Here is a 23,303-nt window from a genome sequence, read left to right as displayed (position 1 = left end):
GATACTCAAGTAAAAGTAAAGATACCTTAAAAGTAAAGATACTCAAGTAAAAGTAAAGATACCTTAAAAGTAAAGATACTCAAGTAAAAGTAAAGATTCCTTAAAAGTAAAGATACTTAAGTAAAAGTAAAGATACCTTAAAAGTAAAGATACTCAAGTAAAAGTAAAGATACTCAAGTAAAAGTAAAGATACTCAAGTAAAAGTAAAGATACCTTAAAAGTAAAGATACTCAAGTAAAAGTGCGTCAGATAGTAAAATACTACTTGAGTAAAAGTCTAGAAATTTTTGGTTTTAAATATACTTAAGTATCAAAAGTATCAAAAGTAAATGTAATTGCTAAAATATACTTAAGTATCAAAAGTAAAAGTATAAATAATTTCAAATTCCTTATATTAAGCAAACCAGACAGCACCATTTTTTAAATTGTATATATTTTTTTACGGATAGCCAGGGGCACACTCCAACACTCAGACATCCTTTACAAACAAAGTGAGGCAGTAGGGATGACCATGGATGTTCTCTCTGTAAGTTTTTAATTTTTTTACCTTTATTTAACCAGCCAAGTCAGTTAAGATCAAATTCTTATTTTCAATGACGGCCTGGGAACAGTGGGTTAACTGCCTGTTCAGGGGCAGAACAGCAGATTTGTACCTTGTCAGCTCAGGGGTTTGAACTCGCAACCTTCCGGTTACTAGTCCAACGCTCTAACCACTAGGCTACCCTGCCGTGTGAATTCAACCATTTTCCTGTTCTGCTAAGCATTCAAAATGTAACAAGTACTTTTGGGTTTCAGGGAAAATGTATGGAGTAAAAAGTACATTATTTTCTTTGGGAACGTAGTAAAGTTAAAATAGAAGTAAAAAATATAAATATTAAGGTACAGATAACCCCAAAACACTACTTAAGTAGTACTTTAAAGTATTTTTTACTTAAGTACTTTACACCACTGCAATGAATCATTTCCTGAACTGACTGGATTCGAATGGAATTAACCCCAAACCCTGACACTAACTGACCTCAAATACTATAAATGTGATGTCAACCATTTCACAGGTAATAGTAGCACTGCATTGCCCACATTTCCAAAATCTTTGCCCTGTCTGTGCAGCCGAGAGATTCTAGAGTGCTGGTCATGAGAATAGAATGCTGGGTGTAGGAGTGGGCTGATGTCAGTGTGTAGAGCAGGGCAGCTTGAGGTCATTGGCCAGGGGAGGGGCAAAGGGGATAGGGGGAAGAGGGGATATGGACACTGGATGAGAGAATGACTCAGTGACCCCCCCCCCCACACACACACACATCAAATTACAGCAAATATTCCATGTGTTAATCCCTGTACAGGGGGAAACATGGCAAGTGGACGTCAATCAATGGATCATTTTCATTAGGGAAACATCAGAGGCAGAGCTCGCGATTGAGGCCACCAAACAAATCATGAACGAAAGTGGAAGACATTTTGGCTGTGCGCCAGGGGGGCAGCCAGGCCGCCAGGCCCCAGTGAACAGGACATTCTAGTCAGAACTGGGGGAGCGACCTCATTCTCCAAATAAAAGCCTGTTTACATAACACCTCGTTCGCCCTATGATAGCAGGCAGACAGGAAGAGAGGAGAGGAGAGAGAAGAGGAGAGAGGAGAGGAGAGCAGAGAGCTCCCAGAGGACCAGTGCCACCAGCGTTTCCTCTTTAGTCATACCAGAGAAGGATACAAGGACAGAGAGCAGAGGAATATCCTTGTAGTACCACTGCATACTAATCACTCCAGCTCCTCAGTAACTACGGAGGACTCTGGAAGAGACTACAACACTGTACCTAGGAGGATAGAGGGAGGGAAGCGTTAACATCACAGACTAAGCTGGAAAGAACTGGGGACTATTACAAGGGGGTAGAGGAGTATTAGGAGATGGAGAGTACACTGTAAAAAAAAAATGCTGTTTTTACGCAAACTTACTGGCAGCCAGTTACTATAAAAATAAGTACAGACTGTTACCTTAATTTCCATAGAAACGTTGGTTTAACAGAACATTACTGATCACAAACCAATCACAAACCCAGCAAATGGAGGCCTGTGATGTCCTGCACCTCAGGGACGTCTGCTTGAACAACATCACACTCATTCAGACCTGGGTCAAATATATACAGTACGTCTGTCCAATACTTTCAAAAACTTGAGCTATGGTTGAGTCATAAACATATCATTCAATTTAGTTCATCAAATGATGATTTAGTTCACTTGGTACAATGGAACCAATGGAGTAGTTCTCAAAGTTCAAACTACATTCCACATATAGCACTCCTCAAATACTTTCAAATACTTGAGCTGCGCTTGATCTAGTTTCCAAGCTAAATCAAGCTCAAATCATTTCTAATACTTGGCCTGTACTTGATGTCGTTCACCTAGTACAATGGAATCAACGGAATAGTGCCCAAAGTGCAAACGCCAAGCTACTGTAAATGAAGCACCCCTCAAATAATTTCAAGTATTGGACATATGCATTGTATCTGGCTCAGGTCTGCACTCATTTGGAGGGTCTTCCATGTATGTAATGTATGTGATGCAGGTGTGGTTGAAACACACTGGAGATCTGGTGTTTTCTGTGTATCCGTTTGCAGTTTAACGAACAGTTGGGGAGCCCCGACAAATTCGCTGTGATTTGAGTTACGCCGACGCGTACTTACGTGCGCGCACACACACACATTTCAGTTATGCCCATGAAGTCTAGACTGGTTTCGTAGCGGTATATTTTTGAGAGGGTTTGGTGGTAATAACATTTCCACTGATTCTCTAAACTACACTGTAACGGCTGCCCTGCAACTGACCGGTTCAATGGTTTAAATACACAGTGATCACTATCAAGCACGGATTTACAACATCAACACAATACAAAGACAGGATTAGTGTTGACTCTGTCAGGTCTTAACCAGCAGCTCTACAAAATACACACACGCACACATGATAAACAGAGAGAGACAGAGAAAGAGAAAGAGAGAGAGAGAGAGAGAATAAGAGAATATCTGGCATCAACATAGGCTTATCTAACAACTTCTCCACACCAGAATTCTGAGAAAAACTGTCATTGTCCCTGTTTCGAAATCAGATATTTCCTTTTCAAACATAAACTCAGACAATGAAGTTTACTTTTACAAGGAAAAAGAGACAGAACGTTCCTCAAAGTGCCTGTATGTGAAAACCACAATAGTCATTTTGTGCTCCATAATCTCTCAGAATGCTATTTCATTTGTGCTATTGTGACATTTTACGGCATGGCAGTGTGCATAATACAGCATGATGTCAATAATGTGATGCTTGCAACATATCCATGTACATTGATCCTACTGTGTTTTGAGGTGCATCTACACATTTATCATTACTAGAAGTAGGCAATCCTAATATGTGATCGTTTTGGTTACTACAAAACCTCATGTCATGTCTCCCATACATACATCATCCAATCAATAGGTGGGTAGATCCACAATTCTAGAATAAGTCTACCCGTCAAATTGCCAATGTGAGAGGTTCCAAAGCACATTCTACTCATTCTATTTATATGTGTAGACGTGTACCATCAGTACCATAGAGTCCTGTACCGATTCTGTTAAGCAGAAGAGAGCTCAGCTTGGACCCCATTGGCCACACTCTGGTACCCATGGAACCTCCCAGCTGGCACTCGCTGCTGATTCGCCATGATTACATCCATTTGCCTCACAGAAAGAAATGTATGTAGCCTACTGCGTTTGTTAAAAACAAATGAAATCCCCTGGCTAATGATAAAATGAAATCTACTGATGATGAAAATGTGATTCGTATATCGCTGGTTCCATACTCTCAGAGTGAAGTTTCCTCTAGGTACAGATCTAGGATCAGCTTCCACTCCCCCAATTCTAACGTTAACCATTAGTGGAGAAAATCTTAAACTGACCAAAGATCAGCAACTAGGGTCAACTTCACCCTATTACTCCTCCCTCATAGTGAAGTTCGGTAGTCCGTCTGTCTGCCCAATGAACACACTCATGACCACGGAGGACAGAGGCTTGTCTGTCTGACAACTAGGTCAGGGCACAGCCACACAGATGCCACTGCCGCACAGCCATTGGCCAATTTCAAAAGGACATGATTGGCTGGAAATATGATCACAAGACTCAACAGACGCCATTTTGGCTCTGGATGGCAGCCAGTAGCATTTTGGAATCGAAAGATAGTGAACCAATAGAATTAGAGGTAGAACAAAAAAAACATGACTGCAAACAAATGACGAACAAATAAACAAACAAACAAACAAAAACACTTAAAAGAATAAGGACCGTCTCGGCATGTGTCCTACCTGGGGGCAGTCTTTGATGTAGTGGCCCTTGTTGAAGCAGAGGTGGCACAGGTAGTTGGGTGGGGGTCTCTTACTTGGCTTGCGGGACTCTGAGGAGAGGGAAAGGTCGGAGAAGTGGTCTGTCAGGGTGTTGAGTCCATCAACGATGTTGTTGAGCGAGCCGTATGGCGAGACATTCTTATACACGCTGTTATTCAACGCCTGGAACAGGGAGAGATGAGAAGACACAGTTGGAATATTACCCAGGGAAAAACACAGTTGGAATATTACCCAGGGAAAAACACAGTTGGAAAATTACCCAGGGAAAAACACAGTTGGAAAATTACCCAGGGAAAAAACACAGTTGGAATATGACCCAGGGAAAAAACATAGTTGGAATATGACACAGGGTAAAAACACAGTTGGAATATTACCCAGGGGAAAAAACACAGTTGGAATATTACCCAGGGAAAAAAACACAGTTGGAATATTACCCAGGGGAAAAAACACAGTTGGAATATTACCCAGGGAAAAAAACACAGTTGGAATATTACCCAGGGAAAAAAACACAGTTGGAATATGACACAGGGAAAAACACAGTTGGAAAATTACCCAGGGAAAAAACACTGTTGGAATATGACCCAGGGAAAAAACACAGTTGGAATATGACCCAGGGAAAAAACACAGTTGGAATATTACCCAGGGAAAAACACAGTTGGAAAATTACCCAGGGAAAAAACACAGTTGGAATATTACCCAGGGAAAAAACACAGTTGGAAAATTACCCAGGGAAAAAACACAGTTTGAATATGACACAGGGAAAAAACACAGTTGGAATATGACACAGGTAAAAACACAGTTGGAATATGACACAGGGTAAAAACACAGTTGGAATATTACCCAGGGAAAAAAACACAGTTGGAATATTACCCAGGGAAAAAACACAGTTGGAATATGACACAGGGTAAAAACACAGTTGGAATATTACCCAGGGAAAAAAACACAGTTGGAATATGACCCAGGGAAAGAACACAGTTGGAATATGACACAGGTTAAAAACACAGTTGGAATATGACACAGGTTAAAAACACAGTTGGAATATGACACAGGGTAAAAACACAGTTGGAATATTACCCAGGTTAAAAACACAGTTGGAATATGACACAGGAAAAAAACACAGTTTGAATATGACACAGGGTAAAAACATGTATTTCTTGTGGAAACTTGAAGGAATTTGAAATAATTTGAACTCCCTCACTGCTTTTGTGGCAGAGCACCGAGCTTTATGGGTATATTTTACAAGAAAAGCACCTGCAACTCCCTCTATCATGCTTACAGACTAGTTCGATAAATCATACCACTAATGAAACAATAACACATTCAAAAACTGCTATAGATTATTTTGCGTTTGGTATGCTGTTGAGTTTAATCACCAATTTCCGTTGACTGTCCTACGCCCTTCTTCTTTTCTCTTACACAGAAAAAAAAAAGATCTTCGATCATTTCTCTCATTAAATTCAGCACATCTGGCGCTCGGCCCAGCTGTAACTTATGAACTGGAAAAGTACTGGGGATGTCGAGAGAGAGAGAGAGAGAGAGAGAGAGAGAGAGAGAGAGAGAGAGAGAGAGAGAGAGAGAGAGAGAGAGAGAGAGAGAAGGAGAGAGAGAGAAGGAAGGAGAGAGAGAGAGAAGGAGAGAGAGAAGGAAGGAGAGAGAGAGAGAAGGAAGGAGAGAGAGAGAAGGAGAGAGAGAGAGAAGGAGAGAGAGAGAAGGAGAGAGAGAGAAGGAGAGAGCGAGAGAGAGAAGGAGAGAGAGAGAGAGAGAGTGAGAGAGACAGAGACAGAGAGAGACAGAGACAGAGAGAGAGAGACAGAGAGAGACAGAGACAGAGACAGAGACAGAGACAGAGAGACAGACAGAGACAGAGAGTGAGACAGAGACAGAGACAGAGACAGAGACAGAGACAGAGACAGAGTGAGAGAGAGAGAGAGAGAGAGGAGAGAGAGAGAAGGAGAGAGAGAGAGAAGGAGAGAGCGAGAGAGAGAAGGAGAGAGAGAGAAGGAGAGAGTGAGAGAGAGAGAGAGAGAGTGAGAGAGACAGAGACAGAGACAGAGACAGAGAGAGAGAGACAGAGAGAGAGAGAGAGAGAGAGAGAGAGACAGAGAGAGACAGAGACAGAGAGAGAGAGACAGAGAGAGACAGAGACAGAGACAGAGACAGAGAGACAGACAGAGACAGAGAGTGAGACAGAGACAGAGACAGAGGCTGAGAGACAGAGTGAGAGAGAGAGAGAGGCATGTGCATAGCCTGGTCCCAGATCTGTTTGTGCTGTCTTATGTGACAATGGCTATATAGGAGTTGGCAAGACACACAAACAGATCTGGGACCAGGCTATTATGGCCGCAGTCTCACACAGGCCTGTGAAACAACAGCATCAGTGTAAATACATGGTGATCTGTTTGAAGTATTACGGCCATGGGGATGGTTTGTCGCTCATTCTGAGAAGTCGTGCCAGCCAGTGCTGCGTGAGATTGGTACGATCCAGTGTGTCTGCTAAATGCACTCTGAATGTAAATGTTCCATGAGCAAAGTGAAGGAGAAGGACAGAATTACTTTTTAAAACCATTTTCATTCACAATTTCCTCTATTTCAAATACAGTCAACAAATCAGGTGTGTTGGTTCAACCTCTGGTTGTGGTGAGGGACAGGGGTTTTCCCTGAATGTGACATGACCCCAGTAATAGGGCCCAACGTTTTTCTCAAGAAAAACTCCTGGTCCTAGTTACGATGTACACTGTATAGCCCAAACAGTCTACAAACTGAGACATGGGAGAAATCCAAGCTATAGGCTAACAATGTCAGAGTAATGGAAAGTTACTGTGGTCTCTGTGAATGATATCTCTCCTTGGGACACATCCATGCTTAGGGAACGTATGTTATTGTTGATGTCTAATGTTGCATAGCACTGAAATCTTACACTTGGCAACACACTGTAGTAAAGGACGGTCGAAGCCTTTACCTAACCAACCCTGGAGGCAGCTCAACTCTAACCAGCTCCAGCCCCTGTGTGTCTGTGTGTGTCTGTGTGTGTGTGTGTGCGTACGTGTTCATTTACTAGATTCTACCCTGGATAAATCAAATATACGCTTTCTTTCTGTTTTCCATGGCTTTTCATCTGTCATTAATTTGATCCACTAGGCCAAACCCTGCTATAAAAGTAGAGCTGGGACGATAAACCAAAAATGATCCACACCGACCATACCGATCAATTATGGCAGGCATTTTGCTGATATCGTTCATTATGATATGTAGCCTGTACTAGAGAAATGTGATGTTTGAAATCAAAAAGTTTGCTAATATGGGTGAATGTTAATAATGGGGACAATTGATTTTTACAACAATCAAACTAGCAGTAGTAGTTTAAAGAATAATAAAACAAAACTCTGTTCCCCATTAATGTTATTAACTTTCCACTTTTCGTTATCGCATCAATTCAGGCAATTTATCACAATATGGATTTTTGCCCATATCGCCCAGCTCTACTATAGACTCAGAATACTATAGATAGTGTACATTTTATATACGGCTTTCTGTGCCTAGGGCTATTGCGCTGACCATATTACCGCCACACCGGCCATGAAGGCAGTCAAATTCCACACGTTTAGTCACGGTAATTAGGCTTCTCCAAGCTCTGATGCTGCTGCTGGTCATTAGTAGCCTACCAAACTTGACATCACTTGGCCTAACTGGCAGACATAAACAGTACATGAGATTCAAGTTTGGGGAAGATCATTTTCACCATAAAAATGCAGCTTTATAATAAAAGCATTACATGCATCATTTCGTTTGAGGTCACTTTCGATATTGGTGTTTCTGCTAATGGAACATTTGCGCTTATAGCCTACTACCATGTGTGCATTGCTGCGCTTGTAATGTGAAGAAATAGCCTAATAGTTTATTAACATTTTAAGCTAAATGTTCTGATCTGTTGCGTCAGTCACATTGTGTGAAAAAGTTTTTTTGATGCTAGTGGTTGTATTTATTTGGAATCTATAGCATCCCACAACTGTCCCAGACTATGTTTGGATTATTTATTTCTTGCACAGAATAGAATAAGTCGATCTTTGTACTATGGGGGATAGTAGATTGACATAGGCTAGTGCTTTTGCTGTTCATTAGGCCTCCTCATCTTGTTGGCTGATGAAAAGTAAATGTGGACAGTTCTTCCAGTATCTTCAATATGCACCTCAGAATTGGATAAGGACTCGCGGAGTTGCGTCTCCGATGTGTCTGTCTTCACTTGTTGCCTGTGAGAAAGACCTGATCACGTGACGGAGAGCCGTGTGAGTGAGAGCCTTGTGAGCAGCACACTCAGGGAGAAGGCACAACGCAGCACTCCGGGACAAAAAGGCATGGATCTTTTTAGGGTACATTACGGCCACAAAGCGGATGCGAAATGTGAGACATTATCAAATTGTGAATGAGAGACTATTGGAGTGTGAACAGCCTGCTCAAAAAACAAAGCAGAGCTCATGCCTTTCAAGCTACTTTTTTCAAATCATCATTAGAGTCTCATCATGCAGCCTTACAATGTATTAAAAATCTAAACATATAGTCCACCGTTAGTAGAACAACTAAAGTTACATTAATAACTCTAAATTAAGCATATAGGTGTATCTATTTCTATGTTAAGCGCTCAACCCAGAAAAGCCTCATTTATATATTTTTTTTAAACTTTGTTCAATTGTATTCTTCATACTATAAAATAACATCAAATAATGCCACGGAATTATAAGAAAATCTTGTCTGCTAAATGAATTAGTGTTTGGCATAGCCACATCAGGACAACTCAGAGTCTGCTATTATTTTCTTCTGAAATAGGCAACATTTTCATCATATCATGTTCCTTTAGACCTGTCCAAAATAAATCATGGATTTATTGATAAGGTGTAGGCTATATTACATGGATTCATTAGACTTTTTAAAGTGGCTTGTAGGCTGTGTGGAAGCCAGGAGATGCTAAATGTGTTTATGTTAATTAACGGTCAATGACTGTGAGGCGACAGATATTTGCTTGACAATCACCAGCTGACGAAATGTTGTGACCGCCACAGCCCTATCTGTGCCCCGATATCAAATCAAATCACTATATAAAGTCATCATGACCTATAAAGTCATAGAGCCCCTCGTAGAGCACCTCTCTCACCCTAGGCTGTAAATCCAGCTGTCTTCCCAAAGGAAAGAGACTTCACAGACAACTGCTAATGGTGTGTGTGTTTGTGTGTGTGCGTGCGTGCGTGTATGTGCATGCCTTCATGCATACATGCACACAAGTACACGTGTGTGGGTCTGTGTGTTTGGGCACATACTGTACATGTCCCTGAGTAGTTACATTCCCAAATAGCAACTCCAAAATAACGTCTCCGTTAGGTCGTGTCTCTGTTAGGTCGTGTCTCCGTTAGGTCGTGTCTCCGTTAGGTCGTGTCTCCGTTAGGTGGTGTCTCCGTTAGGTGGTGTCTCCGTTAGGTGGTGTCTCCGTTAGGTCGTGTCTCCGTTAGGTCGTGTCTCCGTTAGGTCGTGTCTCCGTTAGGTCGTGTCTCCGTTAGGTCGTGTCTCCGTTAGGTCGTGTCTCCGTTAGGTCGTGTCTCCGTTAGGTGGTGTCTCCGTTAGGTGGTGTCTCCGTTAGGTGGTGTCTCCGTTAGGTGGTGTCTCCGTTAGGTGGTGTCTCCGTTAGGTCGTGTCTCCGTTAGGTCGTGTCTCCGTTAGGTGGTGTCTCCTTTAGGTTGTGTCTCCGTTAGGTCGTGTCTCCGTTAGGTCGTGTCTCCGTTAGGTCGTGTCTCCGTTAGGTGGTGTCTCCGTTAGGTGGTGTCTCCGTTAGGTGGTGTCTCCGTTAGGTGGTGTCTCCGTTAGGTGGTGTCTCCGTTAGGTGGTGTCTCCGTTAGGTGGTGTCTCTGTTAGGTGGTGTCTCGAATGGCATCCTATTCACTCTATAATGCAGTACTTTTGAACAGAGCTCATTTTAGGCAAGAACGAATTTGCACACAACCATTGACTTAATTTAATCTGATTATCTACTCTATTTTTCCAATACAAATACAGCCGAAGTCGGAAGTTTACTTACACTTAGGTTGGAGTCATTAAAACTTGTTTCTCAACCACTTCACACATTTCTTGTTAACAAACTATAATTTTGGCAAGTCGGTTAGGACATCTACTTTGTGCATGACGCAAGTAATTTTTCAACAATTGTTTACAGACAGATTATTTCACTTATAAAATTCACTGTATCACAATTCCAGTGGGTCAGAATTTACATTCACTAAGTTGACTGTGCCTTTAAACAGCTTGGAAAATTTCAGAAAATTATGACATGGCTTTAGAAGCTTCTGATAGGGGAATTGACATCATTTGAGTCAATTGGAGGTGTACCTGTGGATGTATTTCAAGGCCTATACCTTCAGTGCCTCTTTGCTTGATATCATGGGAAAATCATAAGAAATCAGCCAAGACCTCAGAAAATAATTGTGGACCTCTACAAGTCTGATTCATCCTTGGGAGCAATTTCCAAATGCCTGAAGGTACCACGTTCATCTGTACAAACAATAGTACACAAGTATAAACACCATGGGACCACGCAGCCGTCATACCGCTCAGGAAGGAGATGCGTTCTGTCTCCTAGAGATGAGATACTTTGGCGCGAAAAGTGCAAATCAATCCCAGAACAGCAGCAAAGGACATTGTGAAGATGCTGGAGGAAACAGGTACAAAAGTATTTATATCCACAGTAAAACGAGTCCTACATCGACATTACGTGGAAGGCCGCTCAGCAAGGAAGAAGCCACTGCCCCAAAACCACCATAAAAAAGCCAGTTTTGCAACTGCACATGGGGACAAAGATCGTACTTCTTGGAGAAATGTCCTCTGGTCTGATGAAACAAAAATAGAACTGTTTGTCCATAATGACCATCGTTATGTTTGGAGGAAAAGGGGGGAGGCTTGCAAGCCGAAGAACACCATCCCAACCGTGAAGCAAAGGGGTGGCAGCATCATGTTGTGGGGCTGCTTTGCTGCTGGAGGGACTGGTACACTTCACAAAATAGATGGCATCATGAGGCAGGAAAAGTATGTGGATATATTGAAGCAACATCTCAAGACATCAGTTAAATCTTAGTCGCAAATGGGTCTTCCAAATGGACAATGACCCCAAGCATACTTTCAAAGTTGTGGCAAAATGGCTTAAGGACAACAAAGTCAAGGTATTGGAGTGGCCATCACAAAGCCCTGGCCTCAATACCATAGAAAATGTGTGGGCAGAACTGAAAAAGTGTGTGCAAGCAAGGAGGCCTACAAACCTGACTCAGTTACACCAGCTCTGTCAGGAGGAATGGGACAAAATTCGCCCAATTTATTTTGGGAAGCTTGTGGAAGGCTACACAAAACGTTTTACCCACGTTAAACAATTTAAAGGCAATGCTACCAAATACTAATTTGGGTGTATGTAAACTTCTGACCCACAGGGAATGTGATGAAAGAAATAAAAGCTGAAATAAATCATTCTCTCTACTATTATTCTGACATTTCACATTCTTAAAATAAAGTGGTGATCCTAACTGACCTAAGACAGGGCATTTTTACTAGGATTAAATGTCCGAAATTGTGAAAAACTGAGTTTAAATGTATTTGGCTAAGATGTATGTAAACTTCCCACTTCAACTGTAGGTTAAAGGGGCAATCAGCAGTTGCTACATCCACTGTTGGACTTACCGACATAATAAATGAATGATATGTACCCATTGATTCTTGAAAAATATAACTTATGTCTCATGATTTTAGTTGAACTGTCATACTTGTAAACAAAGTAAAGTAAATAAAAAACAAACACCATATAGCCTCAAAACATTGCTCAAAATATCATTTTGATATCATGGATGGTCTGTACTCACAAAGTTCTGTCTATGATTTGAGAGTGGTTTCATTTCTCCAGCCCCACCACTCAACTTTTTACCGAAACATGGTCAGGTAGTTTCTATTGTTATTATCTCAATACTGGTGATTGCCGCTTTAAGTTATTAGAGTTGCCTACCACTGGATTGCAAGCAAGGAGATCAGGAGCAATACAGTCTCCTGTGCAATATTCAATATTGAGCAGATTCACTAGCCTGGAATCCAGACCAGATTTGTGCCAATATTCCACTCCTTGCCACTCGGTGGGAAATTCCTTATGGAAAAACCACATGAATTTCACATGTGAGCACAAGTGAATTGTTCCAAAAACACGTTTTCATGTGATCACATTTGATCTTACAGTACCTGAAGTTAATGTGATAGCATGTGACAGCATATAAAGCAATATGTGATAACATGAAACTACACATGTGAACACGTGATCACACGTGAAGTACAAACACGTTTTTAACATCATTTCTCATCTGAAATCTCACGTGAAATCATGTCATTTTCCACATGAAATCATGTAGTTTTTCTGTAAGGGATAACAAAATAAATTGAAATACATATTTCATATAGATGTAAAAGAAATACTGCCCGCCTCTGTTCACAACCACTTTAACCACACATTTTCCTCACAACAAAACCCCTTTATTTATTTCCACATTTTGATTTGATGAGACAACATCACGTCATCGATGACAAAAACATACACATGACTTATTCCAACAGATCAAGCCTCAGGAGTGGGTTGTTGTACTTGGCGTTGCAGTGAGGTTGAGAAAAACATGGCCAATCTGCTTCAACTGTTTCCAGATTGTGTGTGTGCATGTGTGTGTGCATGTTCATTCAGTTTTTGCAACACTACTCAAGGGGTGATCGTATGACATTACACAATGGGTTTTAATGTATAAAGACCACACATGTTTCAGAGGCCTGGTTTATGTTAAATGGATGCAAAAGTCTCTATAGCTGGGCGATAGGTAGCCTAGCGGTTAAGAGTATTGGCCCAGTAACCGAAAAGTCGCTGGTTCGATGTGCCCTTGAGCAAAGCACAACAAATGAATAATGATCAGCTCCAATTGTCAGCGCATAAAAAGGCTTTCCTACTTTACTTGTAACATTACTGTCCTTCACTTTCCTTGAAAAATATCCTCAAACTTTGTTGCGCTCGTCAGAATTTCCTTGAATTGCTGCTAGGGAAGAATAATGGAAATTGTTGAATCAACGTTGTTTCCACATCATTTCAACCTAAAAATGTCATGTGATGACATTGAATTAATGTGAAAAACGTATTGGATTTGCAAAAAGTCATCAACTTAAGGGAATTTCCTCTTTTTGAACCTAAATTCAATGACAGGGTGACATTTTTTGGTTGTTTCGAAGTTGAATTCACATTAGTTGACCATTCAACCAAATGTAAATCAATACCAGACATTAAACTGATGGCTCTCTAGTCAACCTGTTGGGTTAGTGATAATTTGTGGAGCAGCTCTCTATTGTCAACCTGTTGGGTTAGTGATCAGTAGTAGAGCAGCTCTCTATTCAACCTGTTGGGTTAGTGATCAGTAGTAGAGCAGCTCTCTATTCAACCTGTTGGGTTAGTAATGAGTAGTAGAGCAGCTCTCTATTCAACCTGTCGGGTTAGTGATCAGTTGTAGAGTGGCTCTCTATTCAACCTGTTGGGTTAGTGATCAGTAGTAGAGCATCTCTCTATTCAATCTGTTGGGTAAATGATCAGTAGTAGAGTGGCTCTCTATTCAACCTGTTTGGGTTAGTGATTAGTTGCAGAGCTGCTCTCCATTGGCCCCTCAGCGTGCCTATTTTCACCTTTCTGTATGTCTAAAGAATCTTCTGAAATATGAACACAAAAATACTGGACATTTTGAACTCTTTTTGTCAAAGTTACAATCATGGTCTTGAATGAGACTACAATTGTTCTGGTCTTTTTCTGGGACCAAATAATCATGCCATTTCTTGTGAACACAGATACAACATTTGTACCAACCCCTTGCAATGAGAGGTTGAGTGTTCAAATCTCATCACAGACAACTTCAGCATTTTAGCTATTTAGCAACTTCTTACTACTTGTGAGCTACTTAGCATATTAGCTAACACTTACTCGGGGATAGCTTTTTTTAACCTTTATTTAACTAGGCAACTTAACTCAGTTAAGAACACATGTTTATTTACTATGACGGCCTACACTGGCCAAACCCAGACGACGCTGGGCCAATTGTGCACCACCCTATGGGACTCCCAATCAAGGCCAGTTGTGATACTGCCTGGATTCAAACCAGGGTGTCTGTGGTGACACCTCTAGCACTGAGATGCAGTGCCTTAGACCGCTGCTCCACTTGGGTCGTTGTCCTGTTGCATCACCCAACTTCTGTTGAGCTTCAATTGGCAGACAGATAGCCTTACATTATCCTGCAAAATGTCTTGATAAACGTGGGAATACATTTTTCAGTCGATGATAGCAAGCTGTCCAGGCCCTGAGCAGCCCCAAACCATGATGCTCCCTCCACCATACTTTACAGTTGGGATGAGGTTTTGATGTTAGTGTGCTGTGCCTTTTTTTCTCCACTCATAGTGCTGTGTGTTCCTTCCAAACATCTCAACTTTAGTTTAATCTGTCCACAGAATATTTTGCCAGAAGCGCTGTGGAACATCTAGGGGCTCTTTTGAGAACTTCAGACATGCAGCAATGCTTTTTTTTGGACAGTAATGTCTTCTTCCACGGTGTCCTCCCATGGACACCATTCTTGTTTAGTGTTTTACGTATCGGAGACTCGTCAAAAGAAATGTTAGAATGTTCCAGAGATTTCTGTAAGTCTTTAGCTGACATTCTAGGATTCTTCTTAACCTTATTAAGCATTCTGCACGGTGCTCTTGCAGTCATCTTTGCAGGACGGCCACTCTTAGGGAGAGTAGCAACAGTGCTGAACTTTCTCCATTTATAGGCAGTTTATCTTACTGTGGACTGATGAACATCAAGGCTTTAAGAGATACTTTTGTAACCCTATCCAGATTTATGCAAGACAACAATTCTTAATCTTAGGTCTCCTGAGATCTATTTGTTCGAGGCATGGTTCACATCAGGCAATGCTTCTTGTGAATAGAAAACTCAAATTGTATAGGGCAGGGCAGATCTAACCAACATTTCCAAACTTGTCTCATTGATTAGACTCCAGGTTAGCTGACTCCTGACTTCAATTAGCTCCTGGAAAAGTCATTAGCCTAGGGGTTCACATACCGTCACACTCCCTGATCTGTTTCACCTGTCCTTGTGATTGTCTCCTCCCCCTCCAGGTGTGGCTTATTTTCCCCAGTGTATTTATCCCTGTGTTTCCTGTTTCTCTGTGCCAGTTTGTATTGTATGTTCAAGTCAACCGACGTGGTTTTTCCCGTGCTCCTGTTTTTCTATTCTCTTCTACTAGTCCTCCCGGTTTTGACCTTTGCTTGTTTTCCGGACTCCATTCCCACCTGCCTGACCATTCTGCCTGCCCTGACCTCGACCGCCTACCATTCTGTACCTCTGGAAGTCTGATCTGGTTTTGACCTTTTGCCTGTCCACGACCATTCTCTTGCCTACCCCTTTTGGATTGTTAATAAACATCTTGGACTCTAATCATCTGTCTCCTGTGTCTGCATCTGGGTCTCGCCTTGTGCCCTTATACATACTTTTTACAACCTACACTGTGAATACTTAAATGATGTATTCAATATTGAAAAATACAATAATACAATCATTTGTGTGTTATTAGTTTAAGCATACTGTGTTTGTCTATTGTTGTGACTAAGATGAATATCAGATCAAATTTGATGACTAATTTAGGCAGAAATCCAGGTAATTCCAAAGGGTTCACATACTTTTTCTTTCCACTGTAGATGTCCCTGCCTACCTCTTTCAGGTAATAACATTCAATGCATTATTAGCCTTATATTTAGGTAATGAATGAAGGGTTATGCATAATAAGCTTCTAACTTATAGCCTATATCTCTTGTGCAATTATGCACGACCTGTGCTCCACTGGCCTCTCTGTAAAAAAGTATCCTTAGCTCTTGGAGTCCCATGCAGGAAAAGCTAGACTAGAATAGCTTGCGGGACATTATTTTGTTTAGCATTTCTTATACCAATAGACTGTTCAAGGAGGGAGGCAAGCTCTTGTTTGTTTTATGTTAAATACAGCAGCCACTAGAACTCAGTGAGATGTGAGATGGCGGTAGGCCATTCATTCTGATCCATAACCATTCATGCCTTGCGAAGAAAAGAAAGCCTTCTGCATCTCTTTCTAGTCTTATATTATTCAAGTATGCAGTTAGAATGATGAAGATAAGGACAACCAAACTTTTTAAATTTAACTGTTGAAAGCGAGGAAGGAATCAGCAACACTAGAGAGAGAAAGAGGAGGTAGGCTAATAACATCAGGGGACATATTATGATTTTTTTTAATCAATTCCGCTAGCCTATAATTGTAACTTTGTAGTCCTCATGTGCTGCACCAGAATGGCATATGTTCTCTCCTGCTTTATCATGGTTTGAACGGGATGCATAATTCCAGTACACATAATACAGTACAGTATTGGATAACCACACAATCATTTGTGATTTTTTGGGGCTTGGCCTCATTAAATGTCTTTAATGTAGGGCTCATAAAATGTATTTAATCAGGCTAAGGTTTCATCAGACTTGAATCTTCGATAAAAGCTCTAGTAAAATCCAGACATAGGCCTATTTATAAGCTTTATAAATGCTTTTGAATGACACTTCGGGTTTTGGCGGGAAATACCGGGACACCCGGGAGAAAAGTGATTTATTCTCAGGATGTAACATTTGTAAAATACCAGGAAAATATTCACCCTAATGCAGACCCAAACCCAGATGCATCCTGCTCATACACACTGGAAACTGGCCTTGCCTTTAAAACAGCCTAAACTGAGTCAGACAATTAAAAAATAATTATATTAATAATTATGTCCATTAAAATAACATAAAATTGATCCGAAATACAGTGTACATATTGTTAATGTTATAAATGACTATTGTAGTTGGAATTTTTTTTACGGAATATCGACATAGGATTACACAGAGGCCCATTATCAGCAACCATCACTCCTGTGTTCCAATGGCATGTTGTGTTAGCCAATCCAAGTTCATCATTTCAAAAGACTAATTGATCATTAGAAATCCCTTTCGCCATTATGTTAGCACAGCTGAAAACTCTGGTGCTGATTAAAGAAGCAATAAAACTGGCCTTCTTTAGACTAGTTGAGTATCCGGAGCATCAGCATATGTGGGTTCGATTACAGGCTCAAAATGGCCAGAAACAAAGAACTTTCTTCTGAAACTCGTCAGTCTATTCTTCTTCTGAGAAATGAAGACTATTCCATGGGAGAAATTGCCAAGAAACTGAATATCTCGTACAACGCTGTGTACTACTCCCTTCACAGAACAGCGCAAACTGACTCTAACCAGAATAGAAAGAGGAGTGGGAGGCCCCGGTGCACAACTGGGCAAGAGGACAAGTACATTAGAGTGTCTAGCTTGACAAACAGATGCCTAACAAGTCCTCAACTGGTAGCTTCATTAAATAGTACCCACAAAACACCAGTCTCAAAGTCAACAGTGTAGAGGCCGACTCTGGGATGCTGGCCTTCTAGGCAGACTTCCTCTGTCCAGTGTCTGTGTTCTTTTGCCCACTAATCAATTAGGCCTACCTGCCATAGTTTAGTAATAATTCTTATGTTATGCTAAACTTGTGCATGTTGAATTCTCTAAACTTTCTTGCTGTTAGAATAGGCTCTGGTGGAATCAGATATTGCCCTAATAGGTCTGAAAAGTTAATGAGCACGTCTTTATATTGTCGATATACGAAATATCCATGGCAGTTATGAGTAGGCTACCAGAATACCCAATGTTGCACACACACACACCATCAAACATTTTACAAAACAGCGCTCAACATACGATGGGATATATGCAAATACAAACAGATCGTAGCCTATATACGCTATTTAGTTAACGTTGGCAATAACATAATGGTAATATAATTCCATAATAGGGTAAACAATTACAGACAGAACGATGCGTCTCTAACCTCATTCCGCTGGAGCTGAAAAAAGTTGTTGAGATAGTTGGAGTTTAGGGACGAGCTCAGGTCCGCCGCAGGAGTCTTGCAGTAGTTCAGCTCCGGGTGGGAAGAGTTGGGTTCGGGTCTAAAGGCGTCAAAAGCGCTGGTCTGGTGAGTGTCTTGCAAAGAGAGGTATACCCAATTCAGTAGCTGTGCAGGCTGGTACACGGAGGCACTGGTGTCTATGGCAGACATCAAGCTCATCTTTCAAATGGGTACACTCGCTCTTCCACCGCAGCTATGTTTTTGGATTGCTTTCAATTTTGAGAATCCTGCTCACTGTCGCTCACTCTCTCTTTCTAAACTTCAACGGATTCGCCGTTTTCTTTTTCCCACCGGGCCGTGGCAATCGTTTCTTGTTCCTCTTCCCGTAAGAACCCTATATCATCCTCGTGCTGGGAGCCTAGTCCCAGATTTTACGCGGTTACGCAAAAGTCATTGCTCTAACATGTCAGTATAAAACGTTTTCAGCCGCTACTCACGGCCCGTTATCTCCCTTTATTTGCAGTGGGGCAGCCACCCCAGAGCCTCATTGGATATGCAACGCACACTGGGGTGCGTCATGACGCACGCCGGCGAATCAGGGTTTTAATTCACTAGGCTATACACAAAACTTTTTTTTTTTTTATAAATCTCTCTCTCTCTACGTTGATGACCTGATACCTATTGAATCTCTGAGAGTTTACTGTTGACTTTTGACATTGTGAAAATATATATATTTTTAAATGTATCAAAGCAATAAAGTTAGGTTTTGAATTAATGTTAATACTTTTTTAGGCCTACCTTTTCCTTCAGATGATTTGTTGCCTGGTTCATTATTTCATATTTAACCAGAAACTTCATTGGTTTATAGGCCTACTGATGAATATTAATTGATGCAAATGAGTTGCTGAGATGTTGTATGTAGTCTAGGCCTTTACACCCTTCTCGCTTTGCACGCACACCTGTCTGTGCTTCAAACCTGTCTGTTAGCTATTCAGCCCCGCAGCCCCGCAAAACGGGCGCAGTGCTACCACAGACTGGAAGTAGTGGAAAGGGGGGGGGGGGGGGGGGGACTTCTAACAACTGGATTTAATAGTTTCTTGTGCATGGCTCAGTGATGTAAGGGATGCATTTTTCATAAGAATTGTCTACCGACTATGGATATACCTCCCAACTGACTATGGATATACCTCCCAACTGACTATGGATATACCTTCCAACTGACTATGGATATACCTCCCATATGGATATACCTTCCAACTGACTATGGATATACCTCCCAACCTCTATACCTCCCAACACATTCTGCGAAACAGGTACAGTAATTTCATTGTGAATGATTCAGAACACATTCACTATGGAATGCGATTATACCTTGACTATACCTTGGATTACATGTGAGGTCAAAAAAAGAAGAAGAGATTATTTAGAAACTGTGAAAGATAAACATTGGGTTTAATAGCTTATGCTTGGTGTTGTGTCACTCCGGTCACACTCACCCCAATTAGGCCTAATCCTAGGGAAGAAGGGGTAAACAAATGGTTGTGTTTATTCAGCTATAGACAGAGGTGAGATTCCCAGGCTTCTGCCAACATTTGCTCTCCATCCCCCCACGATTGTGTACCTGCCTTGGAACCTTAAGCTTGAAGCCTACTAGTTGAGTGTTCTGAGCTAGAGTTCTACCCCAAGCCGTTTTATACACGATCATGTTCTGAACAGGTATCCCACAGCATAGGAATACAGCTTTGTGTGGCTAGATTTGTTTTGTTACTGGCTTTCAATTATCCTGTTTGACTGTTCATCTGATCAAGGTCTAACAGGCTAGAGAAAATATCTGTGATAAAAAAAATCAACTGTTGAGTAATACAATTGGAAGAAATTATAGGCCTACTGATAGACCTACTGCGAGACAACAGTGGCACTAACGAGTTATATTAATAACAAAAATGATGATGAAGCTGCTGTAAGTGTTAACACAATACAGCATAAGCACATTTGATCAAATAATTTGTGATGAATAAATAGCCAAAATAGTTCAAGGAAAACCAATAAATTCACACTGCCTTAAAGAGCTTGTCTTACGTTATTCCCATTCATGGCAAAACCTCCCCCTGACAACAGTTGCACATCCTCTCACTCCCTCTTGTGGTGTCACTGGGGATAAACTGCAGTTAGGCCGAACTCAATTTCCTCTATTGGCCCTTATTCTTGAGCGGCAGAGGAGCTGTAAAGAAAAATACTGGAGGATCATAGTATAAGACAGGGAGACAAAACCATAGAATTAGGAATTAGAACGCTAGAATGGACGTGAATCTCCTCCGACCACGCAGCCGTCATACCACTTAAGAAGGAGATGTGTTCTGTCTCCTAGAGATGAAGGTACTTTGGTGCGAAAAGTGAAAATCAATCCCAGAACAACAGCAAAGGACCTTGTGAAGATGCTGGAGGAAACAGCTACAAAAGTATCTGTATCCACAGTAAAACGAGTCCTATATCGGCATAACATGAAGGGCCTTTCAGCAAGGAAGAAGCCACTGCTCCAAAACCGCCATAAAAAAGCCAGACAACGGTTTGCAACTGCACATGGGGGACAAAGATCGTACTTCTTGGAGAAATGTCCTCTGGTCTGATGAAACAAAAATTGAACTGTTTGGCCATAATGACCATCGTTATGTTTGGAGGAAAAAGGGGGAGGCTTGCAAGCTGAAGAACCACATCCCAACCGTGACGCACGTGGGTGGCAGCTTCATGTTGTGGGGGTGCTTTGCTGCTGGAGGGACTGGTGCACTTCACAAAATAGATGGCATCATGAGGCAGGAAAATGATGTGGATATATTGAAGCAACATCTCAAGACATCAGTCAAAGTTAAAGCTTGGTCGCAAATGGATCTTCCAAATGGACAATGACCCCAAGCATACTTCCAAAGTTGTGGCAAAATGGCTTAAGGACATCAAAGTCAAGGTATTGGAGTGGCCATCACAAAACCCTGACCTCAATCCCATAGAAAATGTGTGGGCAGAACTGAAAAGCATGTGCAAGCAAGGAGGCCTACAAACCTGACTCAGTTACACCAGCTTTGTCAGGAGGAATGGGACAAAATTCACCCAGCTTATTGTGGGAAGCTTGTGGAAGGCTACCCAAAACGTTTGACCCAAGTTAATCAATTTAAAGGCAATGCTACCAAATACTAATTCAGTGTATGTTAACTTCTGACCCCCAGGGAATGTGATGAAAGAAATAAAAGCTGAAATAAATCATTCTCTCTACTATTATTCTGACATTTCACATTCTTAAAATAAAGTGGTGATCCTAACTGACCTAAAACAGGGAATTTTTACTAGGATTAAATGTCAGGAATTGTGAAAAACTGAGTTTAAATGTATTTGGTGTATGTAAACTTCCGACTTCAACTGTATATGCAATCACACCCAAAGGTTATGAGTTCAAATCTTATCACAGACAACTTTAGCACTTTAGCTTATTAGCAACTTTTTAACTACTTACTACTTTTAGGCACCTTACAACTACTTAGCATGTTAGCTAATCCTTCTCCGAACTCTAACCATAACCTTAACCCTTTTAGCTAACCCTTACCCTAAACTTAACCCTTTAACCTAACTCCTGAATTTAAACCTAACCTTAATCCTAACCCCTAACTTCTACCCTAGCTAATGTTTGCAAGCTAACTAACGGTAGTCACCTAGCCACCTAGCGACCTAGCTAGAATTCGTAACATATCATAAGTTTTGCAAATTCTTAAGATATTGGAAATTTTACAAATTCGTAACATATAATACGAATTGTAATTCGTAACACATCAAATACGAAACTCCCATCAGCCCTCTCCCTCCTCCATATCCATCAACTTTTTTTTAAACTTCTAGCTTCATTTTATGAATCCTGTCATGAGGTTGTAATGATTTTCCTCAGATGTGCTTGTTAATTGGAGGATTCCTGAAATCAGAAGGGAATAAACTGGAAAACCAAGGAATTTATTAAACGTTTCTGGATTTTGTAACCCTATATAGAATACAGATCAAAACCACAGATATCGGGAAACAAAGATATATAATCTTAATTTGAACCAGTTTGCTGTAGCAGGAAAATAATCCTGCAACAGGAAATGTGAATTATTATGTGGATTATAATTAATGCACATTTTTGTAGGGGTTGATACATTTTTTCGTAAAGGGAAATCAAGTCTGAAATTTCAGTGGGAAATTACAAACTTCAGCAGCCTTTTAAAACCTCAAATGCAATACAAGTTTTACATTTCCGGCATTGCAGGAATGTTCTCCTGCAACAGGGTGATCAAACTGTGACCAACACCTACGACCAGAGTTGTTTGTTGTTTCTCTGTTATATTATGTTGTAGTCTACTGTGTGGTTTAAATGTGGGAGTTAATGTCTTGTAAAAATGTATTAGAACCACATTAAAGCTACAGTTTGGGATTTGGGAAGCTATTCAATGGTTATTTCAATTATTTATATCTATTTACCCATTGGTTTTTGAAGAATCCAACTTTTAAATGACTTATAAGGTTAGCACAACTGTCTGTCTTTATCATAACCCAAAATATATGGCGCTATTACTGCATTACAATTCTGTAAATAAACAATGTATAACCACAAACCATGGTTTTTATCTGAGGGTCTGTCTGTCGACTCCATCTCCCTAGTGTGAGCTGAGCATCTGAGTCTAGTACTAAGACCCTATGGCTAAATGTGGTGCATGACAACTCTGCAGTCATTTATCTGTTTGTAATGATTACTATGTTCCAGCAGAGGGCCACAGCTCAGCGATGATTAAGTGTATTGGGTAAAAACGAGTTCATATACAGAATAATAGTCTGTCTGCCACTGAGGGAGACATGTTTACACCAACAGCAGCAGGAAGAGAGTTAGAAACAGGGATGTCTAAGTAGATAATGGGCAGCCAGAAGT

At 40.9% G+C, this 23,303-nt stretch overlaps 1 protein-coding gene across 2 annotated transcripts in view; it reads right to left on the bottom strand.

The window, feature by feature from the left end:
• Positions 1-18,904, bottom strand: part of zcchc24 (zinc finger, CCHC domain containing 24) — a 91,066-nt gene extending 72,162 nt beyond the window's left edge. For both annotated transcript variants that reach the window (XM_036986783.1, XM_036986774.1), the window contains exons 1-2: positions 18,344-18,904; positions 4,317-4,517 (exon numbers count right to left, since the gene is read on the bottom strand). In XM_036986783.1, coding sequence (XP_036842678.1) covers positions 4,317-4,517; positions 18,344-18,580 — 438 coding nt within the window. In that variant the 5' untranslated portion in view covers positions 18,581-18,904. The remainder of the gene's footprint in view (positions 1-4,316; positions 4,518-18,343) is intronic.
• Between the last annotated feature and the right edge of the window lie 4,399 nt (positions 18,905-23,303).

This window comes from Oncorhynchus mykiss, chromosome 1, assembly GCF_013265735.2.
Source record: "Oncorhynchus mykiss isolate Arlee chromosome 1, USDA_OmykA_1.1, whole genome shotgun sequence".
Lineage (NCBI taxonomy): Eukaryota > Metazoa > Chordata > Actinopteri > Salmoniformes > Salmonidae > Oncorhynchus > Oncorhynchus mykiss.
Note: the sequence above shows the minus strand (reverse complement) of the source record. Positions and strands in the feature narration are given on the sequence as shown.